Source organism: Semicossyphus pulcher, unplaced genomic scaffold (genome assembly GCF_022749685.1).
Source record: "Semicossyphus pulcher isolate SPU_LCO1_2020_fin unplaced genomic scaffold, fSemPul1.0.p SCAF_16, whole genome shotgun sequence".
Classification (NCBI taxonomy): Eukaryota; Metazoa; Chordata; class Actinopteri; order Labriformes; family Labridae; genus Semicossyphus; species Semicossyphus pulcher.
The window spans coordinates 8,692,000-8,712,705 of record NW_027211670.1 but is presented as its reverse complement, the minus strand read 5'-3'; the positions used below and the strand labels follow the sequence as shown (position 1 = coordinate 8,712,705).

Here is a 20,706-nt window from a genome sequence, read left to right as displayed (position 1 = left end):
ATTAATTCCTTTAGTGTATTCAAGTATATTAGCGCGATGTGTGTCGTCTATTCTTTTTAATAGACGGTTTGTCTCATTAAAGTTCCTTAATTTAATTACATACATTGTTAAATTTGTGTCTTTTTTGTCACGTTTTCTATCATAATGTCATCTCCCCTTGTTTCACCACCTCTACCCCCGTTCCCTCTCTTATACCGACTCATTTTCCTTCCAGCATTGATCTCATCCCTTCTCTCAATTACCTCTTCAACCTCTTTCATTTCCCCCCGCTCTTATTTTCTCCGACTCATTTACAACTCTCTGTCGTGTCTTCGCCCCACGGCGCTGCCTCTCATCTTCCTCCTCTCTGTCAAGTCGGCGCTGTTCTTTCTTCGTCTCTCCCTCCATCTCCGTCTCTTTCTCTCCGCGTTTTTTTCTCCTTCACCTTTTCCCAGCAGAGTTCTTGGATCGGTTTGTTCTCCAGTGGCTAATTTGACTGTTCTACTTGCCAACCTAGCAGCGGGAGCTCTTTCTCTGTGTGTGTGTGTGTGTGTGTGTGTGTGTTGCTGTTCTCCCCTGCCAGCAGCTGTTATACAACACTAGTTCTTGCCGCTACACACAAACACCTCACTTGCCAGCAAATATGCACGCACACACATAAAATGACAGCCATAATGTGTGGCATCATGTTTTCAAACATGTACGTGTGCAGGCTTTCGCTCCATCAGCATTCATGTGAGCTGCTGCTATGATACTTTACATCGTGTGTGTTATCCCAGTGATGGTGAAGATGATGATCTGAGGGTTAAACTGTATATACGTCTCCTCCTTGAGCGGCTCTCGACATGACAGACAGGCGGGCAGGCGTGAAGTTATAGCGGAGCAGCGATTGGTTCCAGTGGGCAGAGTCTAATCAGCACATCAAGCGTGAGCGCCTTAAGTGGCTCTGAAACGATGGGACACACACGAATGAAATGCATACGTATTTACAGACAGATCACATGCAAATGCAGAGTTAAATACTGAAGACCCCACACCAATATAAAAGCCAACAGACACACACACACACACTGATAGCTTTTATGGTGTTCTAATGGGACTGCTTTAACCCAGAGCAGCAGAGCACATGATGTGCTAACAGACTGATGTGCTAAGCACATATCCGCACAGAGTCACACACACGCACACAAGTACACACGGCTCACATGAGCCCGATACCTTACCTGTCAGAGGCAGGTGTGGCCTCCGAGGACCCAATCAGTTTTAATTAACCCCTTGTGGTTGGGGGGTGGATGGGGGAGGGGTGTAGGAGAGCGAGAGAGGAGCAAAGAACCAGAAACCCAAATGGGAAATTTCGGCTAGTCATTGCAAGAGACGAGGGTGAGAGCAGGCAATTAACTGAGAAAAAAGCAAAAAACAACATCATGTTTTGAGCAATATTAATCTTGTTTCGAACAGTAATTAAGAGCTAAAGGATAGAGATGAGGGTCAACTAGATTCAGCCAATAAAAGATGTATGCTTGGTTGGATGCTTTAGCATGCGAATAACATTTTATCGGATTTTCTGAATCAGCTTTTTTAATCTAAAATAAATTTTGACTGTTTGCAGTCATCACCACGGTTGGGCCTGTCTGCTTTTAAACTGCAGTGTACCAAGGACAGGCTGAACGACACGTTTTCAGAACGGCAGGTTTGAGACGTCACAAGGAGCCAATCCTGTTAATGGACGGGGTGACGCTATGTATATCATTATGTGCAACCTATGGCAACCACTTCCGCGATGCGCGAGCCAGCTGTAACCGCCATCGTAATTTTAACTCACTACTGACTTCTAACGTTAACGTTACTACTACTAATTACAACATTTCAAGTTAGCTAAGTTTCGACAAGTTGCCACTAAACGATGGCAGTGGCGTGTTTTGTTTTTGTGACGGAGGGGGCGGTTGGAAATGTGCATAGTGGGCGGGGACTATGCAGATTCAGGAATTTTTCATCATACCCTTTTCCCACTGAAATTAGCGCGTTGACGCAGGTTTTGTAGACCCGGGAAGACCCACTTATAGATGACGATCTCTTTTCCCATTGCCAATGAAGTATACTCCTTTCGGTCTCTTTTCTGCTGCGTCACCGTCTGACATCACAAACACATCACATCACATCACATCACAAACGCGCCTGAAACAGGGTTAGTAAACAGTGAAGATGTTACGGTGGTTAGGTCTTTATTGTATCTATTACCCATTCAGTCTGTTTATCAAACTTGGCCCCGACAAATTTGGAACAATGTTCGAGCGCTGCTCAGACGGAGACGGGCAGAATTAGTAGCCGAGATGACAAGGAGTCACAGAAGTTAGCGAAACATATCAGACAGAATTTATTATTTCAAGCAGAGCATTTTATATGTGTTTAAACATGACTGGAGCTGGTCTTTAACCACTTAAATTTAAATGCACTCCATGTATATTTATTACCATTCATTACATTTTTCATCTGTAAATTTTTTCTGCATTAGCTGCAAAGGCACAAGCAAAAAATATATATTTATTTAATATTAATAATATAAGTTATTGATTACTTTTAAATGTATAATGCCTGTGTATAAACATTATTACATAGCTGTGTGTATGCTTGCCCCTACAATTCCAACAGTGCAAGATAAAGATGTGTGATGGTTGTAGCAAAGTAATGTAGCCTCAAGCAGAGGCTAAGGGCGAACTTTCAAACTCAACACCCCAAATTTTTATCATGTTTCATTTGGATTATTTTTGCCCCAATTGATTTGATTCCAGTTACATCATTTCTTGTAAGCAGTAGTGCTTCAGAAGACCTGTTAACAGAGTTTGTAGTCTAAAATCAGGGAGTTGTCTTGTTTCGACACACTTGCATGCATAGTAGAAGCAGCTCATATGATTTACTTCAATACTTTTAATGAATCAAATGTAATCCGACTGTAAAATGACGGCGAGGAAATCTAAAAACCCATGCAAATAAAAAAATAAAAAATCCTTCGACTGCAATTCGGCCCCTTAATCCTCCTCTCGTTTCTTGCCTCCTGTGTACGTTGTTGCATTGCACAAAGGGTAAAACGGGCTACTGCAGTGGCAAATCTCGACCCAATCGACACCACACCAAAACACAAATAATGGTTTCCTTTAATTTGTCATCTTCGTGCATCTTCTCCAATGCATGACGACAACACTCAGGCATAAAAAGACTGACACAATGACAGGCAGTGTTTGTCTTTTTCACGCCCCTCAAAGACACGCACACTCACCAACACATTGACCTCACATACATTATTGAAGGGTCGGTGGTTAGTGCAACTAAGGCCTGGCAGATTGGGTGTCGCGCAGTCATCCTTATGTAATCAGAGGTGATTTCCTGAGAAGGCCAGGATGAGGTCACAGCCAGTAAACAGACATTAGTGAGTCACTGTCAAGAAGCTGTTGGTATACGAACTATACAAACATGTTTGCGGATGAACACGTGTTGCATGGTTAGAAAAAGGAGACAAGGTTGGGTTAAAAAGCTGGTTTGAAATGGACCTACATGCATGTTTCCTGTAAGTGCCTTAGTGCGTGTTTTGTCAGAGAACCCCCGCATTCGTCCGTGAAAGTGTGTGTGTGCTGTGTGCAGCTCCCCCGGTGAGCCAAATGCTCCACCGCTTCACAAAGCAAATCGCAGCTAATCAAATAAGAGCCCTCAGCAGCGCTCAGACATGGGGAGAAGAATGGGAGAACAGAGTGTGTGTGCGTGTGTGTGTGTGTGTGTGTGTGTGTGTGTGTGTGTGTGTCTGGACGAGGAGGTGGTGGAGGCAGTCTAGTGGCTTCAAGAGGTCTTGGATAGTAGGTGGAAGGACAGACACACACACACACCTGCACCTTGTACTGCTGGCTAAGACACAAGCATTGATGGATGCACATATGCATGTAACAAATAAACACATATGCATAAATGAAGCAGACAAGTGGGAACATCAACCATCTTTCATCTCATCTCGTTTTCTCAGCTTTACAGTAACTCTCCTTTGCTTTCCCAGGCTTTCTTAAGTGAGGTTTGGGAATAGTTCAACTAATTTTAAACACATTCAAGTATGAGTGGATTAGGAAAAATACTGTATATCGAGTATTGGTGTGTCCTCTAACAAATAAAGTCCTATTTTGCCTCCGAGATTGCGTAAAACTCTCGGTATCCAGTGTGAGGAGTTAAAATGAATGGCTAAAAGTAAGGGAATTGTTTGATAGCTTAAAGTAAGGGAGATATATTTGGCATAATCACCCAAAATGAATTGAATAATAGATCAAATAGTTTAGCAATTTAGTATCAAGAATAAACATAAAAAAAATAGGAATGGATAAAATGTTAAATGGTTAGCTTAAAGTAATATACAAGTCATTTAAATAGCAAGCTAAAGGTTAGTTGATAGGCTAGTTAAAACTATGCATTCTTGAAATAATTAGCTTAAAGTTGTCAATGAGCTGAGGAAAAAAAAAATGTTATAAAATGTTGAAATACTTAGTCAACGGTAATGAATAGTTGGAAGTTAAACTTAAAAGTTAAAATAAAAAGCTAAAAGTTATGGATAGATGGTTAAAGCTTTTAGGTAAAAGTTAGGAATAAGTCGTTGAATATGTGGCTAAAATAGTAAGCTAACAGTTATGGAGAAATGGCTAAAATAGTAAGCTAACAGTTATGAAGAAATTGCTAAAATAGTAAGCTAACAGGTTATGATGAAATGGCTAAAATAGTAAGCTAGCAGGTTATGATGAAATGGCTAAAATAGTAAGCTAACAGTTATGGAGAAATAGCTAAAATAGCAAGCTTACAAATATGGAGAAATGTCTAAAATAATAAGCTAACAGTTATGGATAAGCAGATGGAATCGTTATCTAACAGTTATAACTGTTTGTGTTGATGCAGGGGTACTTGAGTTCTTCTGATTGGATGTAGACAGAAGAAGAATTTGATAAAGATCACTTTACCTACGTGTTCTGGAGCATTACCTTTGGATTTTAGACAGGATCCAACTAAGTAACTTAAATTCAGCTCCCGAAGGACAATCAGTTGCACACCATAACTTGAACCTGCCAGATTCTTTGTTACCATGAATTCTGGAGCTTCACATCGATCCAACCAGGACTTTCCTGGCTGATAATCAGACAGAGCAGCAGGCCAGATTCAGGGGGTTGGTCCAGACTTGTTTTCTGCTCTGCTGCTTGGCACAGATATTGACGCTGTGTGAGTGGCAGAGCTCCAGTGCTGCCCTGGCTCCCTTTCTACGCTCTCGTCCACGCTCACCCTCCTGACACGCTGCCCTCTGGCTAGCCCTGTATGTGGGCATGAGTGTGTGCGAGCATTTGACGTGTGAGGGTTCATGGAGTTGTATCTGTGCGCCTGAGTAATCTGTGACTGGCTTGAGTCTGTGTGTGTGTGTAATTGTCTCTATGCTATGTGTGTCTTGTGTGTATGTGTGGCAGCTGTGTGCCCTCCTCCTGTCTGCCTGTTGGACAATCAGCCGCTCGCTGCGACCACAGAGACCGAAGGCACGGGGCAAGAATGTCTTTCACTGACCAAGCAGTGGATGCCAAGATGCACACATACTGGTATACGCACACACAAGGCAAATGAGCACACATATATGCTGACACAGGTTGCTTTATTTTATATCATAAAATGTTATAATTTACATTTTTTATTAATCAAAACAAGCATATGTATGTTTTTTGTTCTTTATGGGAAAGTTAAATTTTACTTGACGGAAAATGTATACGTTGATTTGTGAATTAGCACCACTTGAGAGAGCTGACCTGGTAGAAGGATTTACAGTCCAATAAATAAAAAAATTAGCAGCATCCACTTGTATTGTACCCTTTTCTGTCAGAGTTTAAACTACTTTACAAAGGCGAATATTTTTTTGAACAGCTAACAAGCTAGCTCGCTCATGGAGCTTTTTTTCTCGACTCGCAACTTAAAAATATGTATAAAGGACGAGATTAAAAAGAATGGGGTAGTTAACAGCAAATTACAGAGAAAATGGAGAAACACAAAGCTAAATTAAAGATATAATCTCAAAGATTTCAGTTTGGTTCTATTTGGCTGCACCTTATGGCGATAAACGGTGATTGCGGGAGTACACTTCCCACATAACCAGACGTCCACAGTTGGCTCCGGTTGTTTTCCTCACTGGCGGTCGCTTTCCTTTGTCCATTTGTTTCTTTTTCTTTGGATTTTCACTTATTTTTGAAATTGTATCTGTAGTCATCGATTTTTTCTTTGTTTGTTCAGCCATAGTAGATTACTGTTTTCTGCAACACTTGCAGATACCAAAAAAGCAGCCGCTTAGCTCCGCCTACCCTCGCTGGCGGACCAACCGCTGCTGGGTGATGGAAAACACGTCACTAACTGGTACCGCTTGTGATTTTTTCCGCGAAAGACACCCAGTCTGTAATAATACCATGTACTGTAAATGCAAAGGCTTTCACCAGTGGGCCATAGGCTCAATCACTATTGTGTTACCTCATTCGGCGATAGATGTTTAAATATTATATTTAAATGAAAATCTTTGAGATTATATCTCATGTTCCTAATTTGCTTGGTTATCCGTTAGCTAGCTAGCTAACGTAGTTCACAACCTAGTCCTAGTAGTCACGATGTCACCCAGCCTCTAAAAGCTTTTATTATTATATTATTTTGTTCGGAGGTGTAGAAAGTCTTCACTTTGACACTTTTTAAAACTGTCTCCAATAACTTTATATATTTATTTAACTTGAATATATGTCCTATTATTTCATGTGACATTTTATGTGACATGATTCTGCATCTCCAAATGTCAAAAGAATTTGCTAACTATGTATGACATTTACATATAGGCTTATACGCTGTCACACACAGGTTTTTTAACTATTGACAACACAATCTTAGCCTACTTTTTTTCTTTTATTTGTCAATACAAGTATTGTGTACATTTGTGTTTTTAATTGGGAAATTCAGAAAGACACTTTGAGGGCTAGCATGACTGACTACACAAGCAAATTCATTATTGGTGTAATTATCCGTTAGCTAGCCAGCTACTGTAGGTCACAAACTAGCCTAGCAAGTATTACCAATGATACCAAACCTCTAGAACAGACTATTTCCCAGGCAGATAAACTTCACTTTGCCACTTCTGATGTGACAACAACAAACCGTCATTTAAGGTGACTGCTTGTGTTCCTTGCCCTGTTTTATCAAACAAACAGACACAGACACATACTGTGTATATATATTCTGTTTTAATATTTTATACGATTTATCAAAAACGTAATGTCATATAATATAATCAATTTGTATACAGGAAAATCTTATACAGTTAAGAACTCATGGCAAACTACAGGACATATGACACTCATCATCTTACCATTAGAGATTCAGTTCTTGACAGCAGCACAAAGCAGTGGCACACAGGAGTGGCCAGTGTTCACGGTGAAATGATCCCTATGACTGACTGACTGACTGACTAAATAATTGCCAACAGAGATAATGTGCAGTGTAGCTTCGAGCTGGCCCCGCTTGAGTTCAGTATCCTAACTAGCAGCAGCACAGCCACTGAGAGGCAGTCATTAAAAGTCAGCTCTGTGCAGTTCAGGGAAAATTTAAAGGTCAGGGCCCACATGGGAAAGGCACTCTTGAGTGCTAAGTAGTATAGCATATGTAAAGGAAATGGTTCATGATGTTGCAGCACCCTGCAGCGAATGTCTAATCCTGAGTGCATGTTCCACAAGTTCTGCTTCTTTGGAGGAAATCATTACAGAAACACAGCAGGAAGAAACCAGTGCAAAAACAGACCGTGACACATAAGCCCTGAACGCTCCTACAAGGGTGGATAAAGCCTTTTTAGCCTACAATAACCTCTATACGTATTCATTATTCCATCTGTGTGTGTACGGTTGTGTTGGCACTAATTTGCACATCTGCCTTTGTCTGCCCCGAATAAATAAAATTAGCACATCAAAACTGAAACGTAGAGTGTTTCTATGTGGGTACATGTGGCGTTGGCAAATTGGAGATCCAGTCTTCATTAGTCATCAGCAGATTCACAAGTATAAAGGCTCCTCTGGACACCAATGATTCTTGTGTTGGAGGATAATGCTCGTAAACGTTCGGTTCTTAAAGTGATGATCCTATCCTAGTATGTAAACACGGCCATGTGCACACTGTGACCAATTATGCGAGTAGGTAAAACCCTTATCTCCGTAAATGAAAGAAAACCCCCCCTCGCCATAATACAGCTCAGTCCTTTTATTCTAATTTACCATCCGCAAATCCTGTCAAAATGGAACAGGCGATCTCAATGGAAACCTCATTAGCATTTCATACATAAACAACAGCCTTATGGGAGCGTCAAGGTGTATTTCCTGCTTACGTCCCTCCTCTCGTGTCGGGCCAGTCTGGAGAGGCAGACGGTCAGGCTGTGGAATATCATCCCAGTCTTTTTTCCCTCATCAATATGTGATGAGGGTTTGGAAACCGGAGATGACCGATAATTTCTCGCCATGTCAGAGAGGTGAAGGTTACACTTACTGGAGGTTCTTTGTGATGTATAATCACGCACCAATGAGGAAATTGCCTATATCAGTGCAATCTTACTCCTATTTGTACATGTAATCACTCACGCTCAGGGGTTCCTCAGGGGCCATAAAACGGTCTTAGGGCGTTTTCCCCGCTGCCACTTTTTTCTTTGTGCCACAAAGAAGGATCTAATTAGTGAGGGACCCCCATCATGTATCTTCTATTAGAAGAATAGCTCTGTGGCTTTCCCCAATAAATGGGGAGTTGAACCCTCTGTCTATGTCCTGCTGGGAGGGGCGCTTCTTTAGCAAAGCCGGTTGACCCTGTGTATGCCCAGCTCTAATCAGGAGCAGTCCAGAGGGTGCCATGACGGCAATAAAACACCCAATACACCTTCTTCTTGTCTCTGCCCTCTTCTGTGTAACCCTCCCAAGCACGAACACAAACATGATACAGAGCCCCCCCAGAGGGGCACCAAGAACGGAGGCTATAAACCATTATAAGCTAGGTTAGCCTACAGTGACAGCCCAGCTTGTTCCTCCTCCTTTGAGCAGGTCCGCGTGCTGGGCAGTCCCAGCCTCTCATCCACCGCGCTGAATAGAACCGCGGGGCTCTGGCTCCATAGAGATAGTGTTATCTGGGCCGCCACGGGGCCCCGATCGCAGCCGTGTATACACACACTCAGCGGGCAGCGCACACATCAACGTGAGGCTAGACAAAGGAACTGTGGACCAACACAAACATTACATGGTTATAATGTAATTGACACAAGCACATGTGCACACGGTCCAGACACACAGAGACAAATGGGGAAGTTCACACGCACGTTTGGGTACAATTGATGCCCTTCAACTTGAGCGTGACATTGACACTGACCTTTTTGTTCCCCACATTTCCCTCCAATCAATTTTCATTTTTAAAACAAAACAAAATCACATGACACAACATATAGGGCAGAATTACCTGACCTCTAGGCCTATAACTAGTAAAAAAAATGACCTGAAGCTGACACAGGATCCGCTCTGCATCAGCTGGAGAGATTTTCTCCACACAGGGTGGCCAGTGGTCACACGCCTCGGCCTCGGATCAGGCTGTAGTCCCCGCTGATTTTAGGAATCTGAGTTATTTCATCCATTCCTGGAGATCTCCACACATGACCTGTCGCCGCTGGGAGCAGTGAGCCAGAGGGACGGGGATAAGCCGCATTTCTCCAATTTTACTTCAACAATTTCAATTAAAAAGAGATTTAAGGTGGAAAAGCACATTTTCATACAGGGTGTGCAAACAAAATCCTGGAAAGGGGTGAGAAAATATGTGGTAGTAATACGTTTTAAGGGTATTTTCTAACAGTTATGAGACTCGCATGCTCGTATAGATGCAAGGTTAGCATGTGGCGTGGGCGGCCCAGGTGAATGTTTGTACTAAACTAGCCAGTTTAATATTAATGGGACATTTTTACAACTCAAACATAGACCCCCATCTTTATGCATATTCCATCTGGATCCAAACACACATGGCACGAGTCGAGTTATCTTTACACGAATAAAGGTTTTCTCAAAGTACAGTACAGTTTTTATTTTCCCCAGCAGTAAATTGGAGTTGCCAGACGTGTTGATTAGAGAGCTGTTTATCCTCTTGTTGACTGATTTCACCCTGAAGCACACAACCAGAACTTTTGATCAGCTGCAAAAAAACATGAAATTACTTCAAAGTTGGACCAAGTCTTTGTGCTTTGCGTGACCTGGCTCTAAGTTATCTTTTTAAACTTCTTGCCACTCATGAACCTCAAGATCTGTTTTTGGAAAAGGGCTCCACAGTGTCCACATCCAGCCAGAGGACAATCATTAATATCACCTCTTGAATGCACTTTAACACTGGGCCTTTATGATCTTTGGCTCTAAGTTTTATCTAGTTTGATATTTATTCATTCTTTGTCTTTTATCCCTAAAAATGTGTTGCAAATTTTCATTGCTAATACCTCGTTGTTTGAAGGTATTGCCGTAACACTTGGCAATGAAATTCAGGATGACTTGTTATCACTTTGATCCCTTGTTTTTTATTGATTTATATGACTGTTGATGTGCCGCTGTGGCCTAGGGCAAATTTTCAACTGTTATCTCTTGGCTGAATATTAAAAAAGTTATTATTGTGTTTGTGTGTAATAGTGTTTTAAAGTAACAACAAAACACACGTAAAATTAGAAGCAGTGAAACACCATGAGAAGCTTGTAGGAGTAGGGCAGCATCATGCAAAGTAGGACTTCTATAACCTCCCAATACTAATCAACGTAAGCAGAAAATAAGCACAGGTAGGCTACTTAAAATATGTCAACAGAAAATTACATTACATTACTGAAGACAGATGTTAAACCAGACACAAACGAAAAGGCAAGAAAATGAGGAGAGATAAAACGATTATTTTTGATAGCCTCAATTATTGAGGCTGATGCCATCACCCTCAGCTATACTTCAGATGTATTGCAAATTAGCTTAAGAACCTAATCTAAGTTGGTGAACAAGAGTGACATAGGCTACCTGCTACACGTAGGCATGTTTAAAGTTGGGCTGAAATAAAAGAAATGCTGTTTTAACCCTTTAAGATAACATCTCCAGTCATATTGTACATCTATTTTGTAATCTTTCCACAAAATTACGGAAAAAAAAGCAAACTTATTTTTTATGCTTCGCCTATATCGCAATGTAATCATGTTATGTTCTTGAAAACAGTGATTACGTAACCTTTAACCAACCAGTTAAAAAAAAAAATTCTATTAATCTTCAACTTTTAGCTGCACAGAGCTGATTCGTTTAGTTAGCTAGCTACAACATGCTACATTGGCATGTCCTCTGTAGCTTGCCACCAAAAAACTCTCTGTACCTGACTGATACTGCTCTCCCATTTGGTACACTGTTAGGTTCATACCTACCTCGTTAGTTAGGACACGTGGACCCCCCCACCACCTCCAAATTTATTTCCTGCGTATCCTCTTTCAATCAAAAATATCTATTTCAGCTCGAGTCTCTCATTGTGAGTATGTTAGCTTTGTGACATTAGTATGTAGCCTAAAGCATGGCTGGGCCTCAGCGTAACTTCTTAAAGCTACTAGCATAGCCATATTTAGCTATTCATGTTACTTTTGTGCTCTAATACTAGCATAAAGCCTAAGACAACTATTGGTGATCATGGTAAAGATTACTTCAGCCAAGTGTCATTGTGAGCATGTTAGCATTTGCTCAGAGCACCACTGTGCCTAGCTGCTAGCATGGCTGAAGACTCTTGTAGTGTTGGTGCTTTTTGTAGCAAGATATTTGAAGAGAAAAACGCTCATATGTCATATTTAGCCTTTTGATTGGTTATTTAATCTTATTTTGAAACCTTTACGACTTAAATGTTACCTGCTTCACTCTCACAAACCATCTAAAATAGTCTTCCTATGGCGGTGGGTTCTAAAGCTAGGACGGGGGTAGTTAGCATGCTAGCATCTTCCCCCGTTTCTTCCAGCCACTTGGTCTTGTTCTGAGCCTTTCTGATTACCAGAGGCAATTTCAGGCTGTTTGGTCGACATATCAAGGTCCCTGATACACTCGAAGTTAGTTTAGTAAAAGAATGTGTATTTTCTTTCTTAAAATCCTCATAGAGTTGAACAGTCTAAACTGTTTCAACAATGAGATTTTTCTAAAGGTAGTATTTGCTTTTTGATATTAGGTAGTATTTATATGTACAGCTGTTTATGCTATCATCTATCTACCCCCTGTATGGTTCAAATACCAAGCATGTCCGGACCTGTCTGTGCTGACTAATGATAAACCCTGATAGACGCCATTATCTCTTGATTGCTTACACACAGAGCCCTAACTCAAACTGCTATCCTGACAATAAAGCTATCTGTGTTAAATCTCTGGTATTCCACAATAACAAAGTGAATGACATAGATTTTTGTTATTGTTCTTTCTTTAATTGACACCATTTATTGCATCAAGGCATGATTGCATTTTTGAACAGCTTAAAAAAGTACAAATGAAAACAACATGGTAAGATTAAAGAGTCCGTATCAAACTTGATCAATATGATACAATAAGAAAATCCTTTAAGAGTTGAATTTATATGAACCAGCTCATTATTTATCCCCTCAAACCAACAAAGTTATTATCTCCTCAAACATGTTTTTAATATTGATCTGTGAAAACAAACTATACAAATAAAAAAAGGACAAATGGAATCAATGAGGAAAAAAGAAAATCCATCACCCAGTGACAGAAAACAGAACTCTTTTTTATCTAAATCAACAAAGAAACACCAATGAATGCATATTCTTTATCAACAAATTTGGCGAAATATGATCAACAAATGCCCAATTTTGTGTATATTGAGAAAGAAAAACAATATTTAAGCAAAAAAAAAACCTTATTGCAGTGTTGAGCTCATTGTTAAAAAATTACATAGTCAAAACCCACATATGCATCACTGTCATTATGGTCAGTTAATCTTTAAAGAGGGGGTATAATGCTGTTTCACATTTTAAGACAATGTTGGATGTCCAGACTAAACATGGGTGAAAAATCTGTAGGTAAAAGTATTTTGGAGTAATCCCCAGGCTTCTCAGCTCAGTCTGCCGGCTGCTGTGAACGCTAGGTTTCACACAGTTTTTTCTACACGCTGCACTTTGTGACGTCACAAAGTGCAGCCAGAATTGGCCAATAAGAAGAAAATGGGCTTGTAGGGGTGTGGCTTCTTAAATGGACAGAGCTCAGTCGTTTCAGGCAGAGGCTGCATGAGGGCCCGCACAGAGCACCAGTGTGAGAAAAATGATGAGTTTTTTTAACTGTAAATTATGCTAAGCTACTCCACAGGTATCACAGAGTGAAATATGAAGCTTAAAATTAGCATAATACCCCCCTTTAAAACATTGTTTTCATATGATAAAAAAAAGTCCCGCCTTCTTAAAACTGCTGCCTAACAAAGTGCATAATGTTCGATTTCAGGCCTTCTCTCTGCTTTGCTTTGCAATACATAACTGTAGACAAATGGCAAATGTTCCTGCCTAGCTTCATGCTATATACTTTAGTGAATATATATTAAATTGACTATATAACAAAGTCATAAGTGACTACTCTCAGACTATGATTTAAAGTTTTCTCTTCTCAATCCTGCTTTGATAACTTCCATCATCACATGACAAAGACATCTGAGATGAATGGCGGATTTTACTGCATGTTAGTACAAAAAGGTTGAATGCTCATGTAGCAAAATAGACTCCTACGTGTCCTCTCAGTCCGACAGTGCTTGTTGTGGAGAGTGCTTTGAAAGAGGGTGGTCGGGTTTTCTTTGCTTTGTCATCATTTCATCATCAAAAAATAACAAAGCTGCAGTTCAGCACTCATTTGATTAATTCTCTTACAACCGGCTGCCTGATATCTGAGCTGTTCAACAAAATACAAGATAAGCATGTCCTGTTTTTTGCATCGGCTTTTCCTCTTCCAGAAGGAAAAAAAATGCTTTCACTCGATAATCCTTTGCATTCCACATGAAAATTTAATTTGGTTTACAAAAGATGTTTTAATGTCTTTCCTCGTGCTTGATAGCGTTTTGTCATATTATGCACTACTTCCTGCCAATCAAACGACTCCCTGAGGAAGAAATAGGAGTCTATGGCAGGAAATATTCCTAAATCATGTTGCCCAACATCATCATTGTAGTCTGATGAATGCATTTTTTAAGGGCATTGTTTTTTGCCAGTTTCACAGTTCTACTGCAGGAAAGAAGTTTGTTTGTATTTAACAAAAATACAAGTAAGTGTTGCAAAAATAAATCACAAATGCTGCGAATTGAGGAATGATTTGAGGTCGCCAGAGGGATAAAGAGTTTGGACAATTATCAGAGATGTTCAGGCGATTGTGAGTTAATAATCAATGTCAGTGGGGTTCGAGGTCAAAGGTCACAGATAGGCCTCCACTCGCTCCCATGGCTGCATCTCTGTGAAGAAGCCCTCGCACAGGCCGAAGCCCTGATCCAGAGTCAGAGGAATCGCCTGCGCCTCTTCTTTGATCTCCTCCCACGGCTGCAGCACCGCCTCCTCTGGCTGCTCCGGGAACAGCGCGGCGGGCTCGTCGAACTGCTGCTGCAGGTGGTGCTGGCTGTGGAGCAGCTGATCCTGGTCCAGCTGCTGCGGCAGGAGGTGAACCTGTCCCACACTGCCTGTGCAATCCATGTTAGGAGGGTTGAGCTCCATGTAAGCGTAGGGCTGATGATGGTTCAGGTGCTGGTTCTGACTCATGACGTCCCCTCCTCCGAGCCACCTCCCCAGCCCCGCTGGGTGCTGCTGCCTCCCCTGCAGGGTGACCTCCATGTCGCACCCCAGGGAGCTCAACGCGGTGTTGATGTCCAAATCCTCGAAGGTGCTACAGTTCCCACTTAGGACGTCATCGAACACGGACGCCAGGTCAAAGTCCCCCCTCAGGATGTCCACTTTGTGGGCGTCTGTCGCCAGAAGAGGAGACTCCGCCCCCCTCGTCGTCTTGCTGCTTTTAGAGGAAATGTGCTTCTGTTTGCCGCCCACCGCTGTGTAAGGGCAGCCATTTTGGGCGCTGTGATAACCCTGAAGCAGTTTGCTCTGTCTGTGAGGGCCACCGCTGCTGCCGTTGTAGTGGTTGGCAGACATCCTCCTGCGTTTGAAGATGCCGTTGACAAACATGTCGGCGTACTGCGGATCAATCTGCCAGAAGCCCCCCTTCCCCGGCTCATCTTTCTGCCGGGGGACCTTCTTGAAACACTTGTTGAGGGACAGGTTGTGACGAATCGAGTTCTGCAACAAAGACAGAAAAAAACAGGGGTAATTAGCAGGATCCCACTGGCTTTGAGCAGAATTTGAGTTAGTCATGCAAAAAAAAGAACGTGCCAGATTGTCTTTTTGTAAGGGAGCCGACGAGGAGTAGGAGGAGGAGGAGGGGGGGAGGGGGAGTATTGTTGTTGTTTGTATAGGAAAGCAAATGTACCTAATGAGGCTTTCTAGTAACAGGCAGCTCTGTGCATTTCAAACATGATCAGCTGTGCTTAGCTGCCATCTCTCTCAGGAGCCCTCATTAACACTCTCTCACACACAGACACACACACACAAATTAGAGTGCTTTCTTCGCCCCATCATGATTCCCATCAGGCAAAAAAAAACCTGTATGAGCACTCTCTGGGAAGATGGAAATTTCTGAGACTCTTGCATTAACAAACACTTGTCATGGAAATCATGAAAGGCTGAAATTAGACTCTAATCCTGCAGGCCTGCATCTCCCTACAATGATAAAACTGAACTCTATTTATACAGCAATTTTCATACAAACGTGCAGCCCGAAGTTCTTCATATAGGAGCAAACGGAGGAAAATAAGAGCAAAAAATAGATCCAAATTTTGCAAGACAAGAAATTTAGACGAGAAAACACAGGGAATGAAGGTAATGATTAAAAAGTTCCTCCAAAATAAAAGCCAAAAGACTTTCTGTCTTTTATTTTGAAGTATTTTTTGTCTACAGTATAAAAATGTGGTGTCTGATGGTGACAATGAGATCAATTGCTCACCCTCCTCTCCCTCACCTCGCCATTTATCTGACTCATCAATAATAGAAGAAGAGTTAGAGTCTCGGTTACCTGCCAGCTGGGCTCCGCGTGTCTGTAGTAGCAGAAATTCTCCGTGATCCAGTTATAGATGGTGGACAGAGTCACTTTGGGCTGCTTGCTAGCTTGCATCGCCATGCAGATGAGAGAAGCGTAGGAATAAGGCGGTTTCACTTTGGGGTTTGTCTTGTAGTCGATCTCTACAGGTGGACTAGCCTGGATGGGGATCTGTGGGAAGCTGGTACCCGGATGTGCGCAATTGGCGAACCGCGGTGCAGCAGTGGAATCGCTGCCGGAGGTAACAGGGCTGCCCAGGTACAAAGGCATCCCGGTGGAGGCTGTGTCTCCGGCCGGCGGGCTGGACGGAGAGTCGGTGCCTCCTCTGGGGAAGCCGAGCCGCTTTAGATAGAGGTGCTGCTGGGTGGACGGGCAGCCCGGTCCGGCTCCGTTCGGTCGCTCCGGGTCCGCGCTGAGGATGGAGAAATTCTGGAGCCAGTGGAGGCTGGTGAGGCTGTCGTCCAGGGGGGCAGAGTCGGAGCCGGTGACTGGGTCATCCGGGTAAACCGCCAGCCATTTCTGCTTAAACTTGTTGGCGATGTCGGGGCTCGTGAGAACCGGCATCCTGGGTTTGTGCGCGAGGTGAGGGGTGAAGAAAGATCCTCAGATCGGCATTTAAAGTTTTGTTTGATCTTGAGGGAAAAAGTCAAAGAAAACAAAAATCACCCAAATGCAAAATAAATCACCACAAAATAACTATTGTTTGATCCAAGAATTCCGATATTAGCCCGATCCCTCAAATTGCAAAATTGATGCGTAATGCTCCTACCTCCGGTGCAGCCTTTTCGGAGGAGATTCTCAGTGTGCACCTGTTGCAGTCCGTCCCCTCCTCTCCTCTCCAAGGTCTCAGCGGCGCATCCAGTCTCTGCGCAACAAGTGCAGCGGGGGGAGGGCAAGTAGCATCCAGTAAGAGCTCATACAGGGAAAAAAGAAGAGCGAAAAACGCCACTCAGGACAGATCCATGCCGACTGGGCAAAATAAGGATGTTGCTCATTCAAACGCTCAGCTCTGCGCGAGTGTCCATGGGAGGTCAAGACGTGAGAATGTGTGGCGGATGCAAAATAAGTCGCTCATAAAGCCCGAGAGACTGCCCACCATCCCTTTAAACGCCCGAGGGGATTTCTGATTGGCTGGCTATCCTTGCTTCTCCAGGTTTCACTTCAGCATATACACACACATAGACACACACACACACTCTCTCTCCATCAGTCACAAACTCACTCACACACACAAAAGGAGGAGCATCCACAGAAATGTCGATAGAGTGAGTGCGCAACAAGTTTACACCAGGACAGTCACTTTGTCGTTTCTTTGTCTTTAATCTTTGTCTTCATCCCGGAAACAGGCTGAAATGTGACCTCTGCGGCGCGCGGCACGTCACCCCTCCCCTCCTCCCTGCCGCTGAAAGCACGCGCCACAGGTCCCGCTTGTAGCACACTTGCAAAGAAAGCAGCCAACTTAAACTGATAGGCCTGTATTTACCTTGTCTTTTAACTGTGGGCGACAATGATGCTTTTCAAATGTGAAAAGACAAGCGCTGATTGAATTCCAGCTGTTGTGCACAATTAAATGCTGATTTTGAGTTACAGTTAATTACATTTAAATTGTGCCCTTCTGTGGATTTACACCAGAAAAAGATACTGCAAAAAACACCAAACGCTTGATTGTGTGCTTAATGTAAACTTGAATACATGAATGGACCTTTCAGCCCAGACACATAAAACACCTGTAGGAAAAATGGAACTTTGTAATCCAATTGATGAGTGATATTGTATAAAATATAGTGTAGTTACGCCTCCATATAGAGACATGTTTGTAACGTAAGAACAAAGTGTGTGGATCCCCATTCCACTTTTATTCAAGCCCAGATATGCGGACCCTTAGTTGACCATTTATTTCTGATTATGTCATGTTTTTCCAGATTGATATTCTTTAACTAAAACACCATAAAAAAAGAGTAAAATATTTTAAATATAGAAATAATAACTAAATGTTGTCATTTACGATTTATGTTTATTATACTAAAAATAATCATTCTAATTAGTCGCTCTCAGTGTCACCATCCGAACAGGTGCACCGAAAACAGATTGCTGGACAACATGAATCCTGTGTCTGCAGAAGTGAACGTTGGAGTCAGTGTAAATCATGAGGAAACACTGCCACTCAGTGGACAAACAATGCATTGCAGCTACACCTGAGTGCAAAGCCACAAATAATGGCAGAGATCTACTGGTGCCACAGGCAGCATGGAGGCCCTGCAGGTGAGAGAACACTGATTGTTACATGTACGGGGGCACTCAAGTAAATAAGACTGCATTTTAAATAAGCCCCAGTGTTCATTGTAGATTTTCACTGTATTTCTTTTCATACAGGGGATGCACCATGCATGACCCTTACAGAGATGTGGGCAATGCATGTTTTCACTGCACACGTCATAAATAAGACAGCTTGACAAGTCTTATCAAAAAGCTACCATTGCAATCAACGTGTAGTATTCTGTGTAGCCCTGGATTGTTTATTATACAGTATAAGAAGAAGACATACAGTTAATTAATACACATGACATGAAATGAATGGGCATATAAAATGCAAGGGTTTGTACTTACACTGCACTTTTCTTGATAATAGAAGGCTATATATCCTGAACCAGGCTATATACTAACATGATGAAAAAGTTTCCTTCCTTGGGTGCATATATAATCGGGCCTTTATTGTCAAGAGTCTTCTTTAGGTGTGTATTTCATTTGTATTTTGTTGCTCAGTAATCATTTCCTGTTTTATTTTGTAATTTATTACCTTTTGTAATGCTCACTTCCTGCCTTTGTGATTGTGTTCCCCTGTGTCTCGTTAGTCCCACCTGTGTCTGATTACCCCGTGTGTATTTTGTCTCCTTCCCTTCAATGCCAGTTTATCTTTGTCTACCTTGGTAAAACTTTTGTCAACCTTGCTCATCGTGTTCCTAGATTTTCCTCGTGGCTTTTCATGTATTTGCTCTTGCTCCTATAAAGCCTGAGAATTTCCTTCTTCCTCTTTTAAACAGATTTTAAACACATCTGCTCAGCTTAAAGATTTGAAGTGTGAGAGAGGCCTACAAGAGCTGGCATTCACTGTAAGGCGCGGAGGATGGATGAGCGGCAAAATCTATACTGAAACACTTTAAGGACCCGGATACGTCAGGCCAGCTGCTGCGTCCCGTCAAGGAGGCCTGATTTAAAAAATGTCTTCAGGTTTGTTCAGGTTCTTGACACAGGGTTTGCTGCTGAGACGGGCAAATGTTTGGACAGCTGTCCTAATTGTTGCCAGGTTCTCCTTCAGAAGGAACTAAGCCCACATACAATATACGTAGATACAGTAGATCTGATGAGAGGAATTGGGGTGCCGTGGAGGACTATTATACCAGTATGTATTTCTTGTTAATAGCACTTTTAACCTTAGCAGGTGTTTTAATTCAGGAAAAAAAATCTATTAATGAACTAAATTTAACTTATTTGGCTGCAAAAACATTTTTTAGGGGAAAAGGTGGTGACCAAACCAGCTTGTGCAGATATCAGAGGTCCTGAACACAAAATGTTACCTGTTGCCACATCTTGTTTGAGCTTTGCTGTTGATATAGCACTCAAATTTAGCATAAACACACATGATGAAGAGGAGGCTTGATTTCAACCCTGTTTAGGAAGAGTTTGCGGTTCTGAGAGTCTTAAACTGAGAACTATCTCCTTATAAATGTTTCCTTGAGAGTTAGCCCACTCATGTCTGTGTGTTACAATGAGGCTACCACTAGCAGGCTAGCTAGGTTAGCTTGAAAGAGGAAGTGGGGAAGTTGAAGCAAGCATTTCCAGAATGTTATAAAATCCAAATACCAGCATCTCTAACAGTCACACATTTAAAATGTTTCTTATTTGTTTGTAGGATGAATTTTGTTATCTTTTGACCAAGCCAGGCTAGCTAATTCCACGTTAGCCACTGTTTGTGTTAGGCTAAGCTAGCCAGCTACTGACAATAGCCTGATTCTTAACTACGCATATGAGTGATGTAATTCTTTTCATTAATTTAGTTCAATGTTTCAATACCCAGGGTTTTGGCAAAGCATTTAAGTACAAAAAGATCAAATTTTAGGACGATATAAAAAATTGGCAATATATCAACGTTTAAACCATCTGTGTTTAAGTATAACTCAATGTCCCTCAGGTTGGGATATGTTAAGTAGCATATTTGAGTAGCAATATACACAACATCTCTTTCCTTGGAGTGTTTTAAATTTTTAGGCCATTAAGCTCTTTGAAACCTGAAACACAGAGTTAATGTTCACTTTTTTTTTATTGAATGTTTTACACTGTAGGAGGAAGTGTGTTCTACCAGCACCTCACTTGTCAAACATTGACCACACAAACTGTTTTCTTTTGGTTGCCATAAATTTTGTGTCTTCCTCTTTTGATTTCCAGTTTGTGGTTACTCTCTCTGCTCTTGGGTTAAGATTTATATTTTTATCTGACAGTAAAGCGATATACTGCTAATTAATGT

The 20,706-nt window shown here is 41.8% G+C and overlaps 1 protein-coding gene across 1 annotated transcript; it reads right to left on the bottom strand.

Annotated features, from left to right (window-relative positions):
• Nucleotides 1–14,461: 14,461 nt before the first annotated feature.
• Nucleotides 14,462–16,748, bottom strand: foxj1b (forkhead box J1b). Its single transcript, XM_069665115.1, has 2 exons — nucleotides 16,161–16,748; nucleotides 14,462–15,328 (listed from the first exon to the last, which is right to left on the bottom strand). Exons 1-2 carry the CDS (start codon nucleotides 16,746–16,748, stop codon nucleotides 14,462–14,464), a joined length of 1,455 nt encoding a protein of 484 aa, XP_069521216.1.
• Nucleotides 16,749–20,706: the final 3,958 nt, after the last annotated feature.